This window comes from Pygocentrus nattereri, chromosome 11 (genome assembly GCF_015220715.1).
Source record: "Pygocentrus nattereri isolate fPygNat1 chromosome 11, fPygNat1.pri, whole genome shotgun sequence".
NCBI lineage: Eukaryota > Metazoa > Chordata > Actinopteri > Characiformes > Serrasalmidae > Pygocentrus > Pygocentrus nattereri.
In genome coordinates, this window is record NC_051221.1 from 13,802,522 (window position 1) to 13,806,782 (window position 4,261).

The 4,261-nt window shown below is 43.4% G+C and overlaps 1 protein-coding gene across 1 annotated transcript in view; it reads left to right on the top strand.

Annotated features, from left to right (window-relative positions):
- The window catches only part of LOC108435612 (adhesion G protein-coupled receptor B1-like), a 23,548-nt gene extending 19,776 nt beyond the window's left edge, over positions 1 to 3,772 (top strand). The window contains exons 27-31 of the mRNA XM_017711579.2: positions 1 to 442; positions 818 to 853; positions 1,194 to 1,298; positions 1,755 to 1,805; positions 2,239 to 3,772. The exon at positions 1 to 442 is cut by the window's left edge and continues 199 nt beyond it. Of these exons, the coding sequence (XP_017567068.1) occupies positions 1 to 442; positions 818 to 853; positions 1,194 to 1,298; positions 1,755 to 1,805; positions 2,239 to 2,436 (832 nt within the window). The 3' untranslated portion in view covers positions 2,437 to 3,772. The remainder of the gene's footprint in view (positions 443 to 817; positions 854 to 1,193; positions 1,299 to 1,754; positions 1,806 to 2,238) is intronic.
- Positions 3,773 to 4,261: the final 489 nt, after the last annotated feature.

Consider the following 4,261-nt stretch of genomic DNA (forward strand, 5'->3'; position numbering starts at 1 on the left):
CGTGTGCGACAGCGACATCTTCAAGCAGATGGATGTGGACCTAGCACGAAGCCAGGCAGAAGGCAATGGTGTGGATGCCGGTGGCTACGTGCTGATGCCCAACACCACGTCGACTCTGCGCTCAAAGCCCAAAGAGGAGCTGTCCTCCACCACCAAGTACAACATCAGCGTGGAGCAACTGCCCCAGGCCCGCCTCATGCACATCAGTGGTGGCTTTGCCGAGCCTCAGGCTGCTTATGCTAGCAGGACTCTCCCTGCTGACCGGCTAAGTGTTTCGTACTCGGAGGAGCGAGACTCACCCGTCCAGAACCTGCACAACATCTCCAGCGAGAGCCATGTAACCAGCAGCCTGGGAGACACCTTCGACTCTATGAACTCCATGATGTCTAAGAGCGAGACCATCTCCACGCTATCCATGAGCTCACTGGAAGTTAGCGAGGGGGTAAGTGACTTTACTTTTTTGGTAAGCGTCAGTCCTGCTGAAGATCTACAGTCTCGAGGCCTGGTTATGCTTATACAACCAGCATTTTAAACAGCCAAGTTGGGTAAAAGAGACAATGTAGAAACTAAAATGGAAGAAGACAAGCTAGTGGAGGCTTGGTAATGTTGCCTGGTCTGCACCAGCTTTAAGACATTACTGTCAACAGCATTACCTTAAATATTCTTTTAAATATGTGGTTTTATGAAAGAATGTTTGGATTTAAAATGAAAGGCACGTTTTGTGCCACTTGTCTGAGACCATTAAACAGCTTGCCTAATATTCATTCTTTGTTTTTCTCTTTTTCTTCTGTGCCGCATTCAACTCCCTCATTCACAGAGGCAGAAATCTCGTTATGCTGAGCTAGACTTTGAGGTAATTATGCTTTCATAACTCACCTACACAGCTGTAACATTTAGAGATGCATTAGTGCATAATTAGTCCATTACTTTAGTTTCAAGAAGTTTCCCATCATTAACATTAACCCGAGTTAAAGTGTGTATTTGGTAAGAGAAAAAGTTGAGAGAAATTTTCTGTATTCATTAAAACAGAACATCAAATGGCTCTATTAAGTCACAACATTAATTTGGATTTGAAAAGCAAATTAGACAAGATGGGTTAATCCGTAATCCGGGTTAGCTCAGTGAGGGATGTGATGAATGTTGAGATGGTTTCTAACAGAACCAAACCTTTTTCTTTTCTCTGTTCCTTGCAGAAGATCATGCATACACGAAAGCGCCATCAGAACATGTTCCAAGACCTCAACAGAAAATTACATCATGCTGAAAAGGACAGAGAGTCGCCTGCTTCCGACAGCAAGGTGAGACACAAATATCCAGACAAGATCCAATTAAAAGCACTTAGAATAGCAATAAACACCGTTTTATGACAGAATGTTGACAGAGTATGGTTCTTAGGATTAGGCTGCATCAGAAATGGTGTTTATCACAAAGACCCAATTCTGTCACACCACAGTCTGGCTTTCGTTTTGTCGCTGAGAGCAAAGCCAGACCAGCCTTTAGTTCAGCCATCCAGCATTTCACTCACATCTTTATTTCCATCTTCACTCTGTTTCATCTTAAATTGCTCCTGCGGAGAAGGAGGAAAAGAGAGAGAGAGACAGGGAAAAAATAGAAGGGTTAGAAGAAGAAGCAGAAAATAGCCATTCAAAGAAAAACCTTAGTTCACCTTCTCCTCTGTTTAATATTGAAATCATACACATCAAGTCTGGACAGTTTGGAATAATTTTCCTTGCTTTTTCCTTTCTCCCCTGCAGTCTGTCAGGTGGAGCGTGTCTTCTGCAGGAAGCGACAAAACCAGCCACAGCGTAAGTTTCTTATTAGCCTTATTTTAATTCAAAAGCCGCAATAGACCATCTGCTTTCAGCAATGCTAGCAGTGGCTGTTATATTACAATTATCTGAGTGCCACTATAAAAGTGCATCCACCTCTTTTCCATTGTTTGCATAAGTGCTCTGTGCACTTTGCCTATTAGACTAATGGATTTAGCATTATTAATTTCAAAGCCTGGGCCAAAAAAGTTTGTTTCCATTTTAGTTTTTATTTATCCACAAATTGCTATCATGAAACTGTAAAACTGTCAAAACACATTGACAATAACAGAATGATTGAATAAAATATACTTTGATGCATATTTTGTTGGGACACTGATCTGAAAAAAGGTAGACATGATATAAGGTCGATATGCATCATCCTGCCCTGGAGATCGAAGTCCAACTCTCTTTGTTTCTCCATCATCAGGACAAGCAGCAGGCTCCAGGAGAGCGATCGTGGGAGAGCATGCCACGGTCGCAGACATCCCCCCCAGCATGGGTACGAAAAGACCTTGAGCCTCTGCAGGCATCCCCCCTGGAGCTGCCCACTGTGGAATGGGAGAAGGCCGGCACCACCATTCCTCTGGTGGGCCAGGACATCATTGACCTGCAGACAGAGGTGTGAAGGCCTTGCAAACCCCTGTACCCTGGCTCCTTTTGGTTTGGGAAAGAAAGAAATATGGCGGAATCTGTAGGGAACTAGGAAAACAGAGGAAGAAGGAAAAAGTTTAAGGATGAAGGAGAGAGAAAGAAGAGAACCAAAAACCATCTCCTGACATCCAAAGAGTTAAGGAGGGAGAGGGATATAGAGAGAGAGAAAGCAAGAAAGAAAGGTGTAAGCAAGTAGTATGAATTTCTGTACCCTCAAGCATCACTGGTAGTTCTCAGGCAGTAGCATTGATGTTAATGCTAAAAGAAGAGGGAGATTGGATTGATTGGATTTGGTTCTCCTCTGGGCACAAAGAGGTTCTCGTTGTTCCGCCAAGAGCCTCTCCCATTACTCTTCCGTCTGGTCCAGGAGAGGTGTGGTCTTCATGCCTGTGCCTTTTCAGTTATTCCTTCGACTTCAGCGTGGAAAGGGACAGGGCCTCCAGCCGGAGGACCATCCAGTCACTCGGCCGCTTGAGCTTGGCCTCTTCGGGCCTCTTCCAGCACCTCTCTGCTAGCCAGGAGAGAAGGACAAACGCCGAGTGACCTCCCAGCAGCCTCTGGGGTATTTTTCACCCTGCGGTGGATGGACGCATGTTGCGAAATGTTTACGCTGTGCTTGTCGTTTTTATCGCTTTGTGTAGAGCTGCTTCTACAGAGCTTATTATGGACTCTTCCACTGAACTCTGTTAAGAGTTTCTCAGCATAGCTTTCCTGGACTCAGCAAGGCTTGAATAGGACTATAAGAGCTGAAAATTTATTTTTATTGTTACAGTTATCATTGATGTTATGTGTTATCAGTATGAATATTGTTACAAATATGTTGTCATGATATTATTTATCATTTTGAGATTAAGTTTTACCTTTTGTTGGACTTCTTCTGTTGCTCATTTATCTTTGTCATTACCATCTGGGAAGTTTCGTTTTTAAGTCCAGTATGAAAACATATCATGGAATCCCCAAAACATCATCAACACAATGAGAGAGCACAGAGGAAAGGAAGTGGAGGTGTGGCTTTACAGAGACACTCAAACTCATGACATGCCCCACTCGTATGACATCACAGCCGCGTCTGGATCAACGCTAGAGTATCTAGGTACCAAATGCTGGACGCCAGTGACTGTGTAGCAGTGGACACATTGAGGATCAAACACCATCCTCTGCTGAAGGCCTCATTGGATTATATCACGTTTTGTGTTACCTCCATTTCTACTACTTCAGCTCTTTCTACAGCCTTGCGAGCTTATCAAAAAAAAAAAAAAAAAAGAAAACCTCATAGACCCTAGTATTGGGCCTTGAGGCACCTCGGCACATTAACCGAGGCTGTTCTCGCCCTCCCCTGAACTTCATCAGAACTTCCACAGTGCCAGCTTGTAGAGACTGCAAACAGACTCTCACGTTGTGCAAACAGAGCGAAAGATAACTGTGCAATATGACGACGGACGCTTGATACTCAAGCGAGGAGGATGTCAGACCCTTGGCAGGTTTTTGTTATTTTCTTTGTTATTATTTTGTACTGTGTTTATAGAGCATATAGACACATTTATGATAACACTGTAAAAGGACTCTGCATTAGCAATGATCAAAGACTCTTTCTCCATAAAGATGTCATGGATGAAAGCACATGACTTAGAGTCCTGTGACCAATATTAATTTTGGGAGACGAAAATAGAGATATTATATATGAAGCATAATAGACTATAGTGTTTCGGGTCAATACCTTTGGTTTTCTACTCGATGCCCCTAGATTGTCGAATTAATTGCCGATCCTCTGTATTGTCCTGTGTTTTGGAACTCTGTCC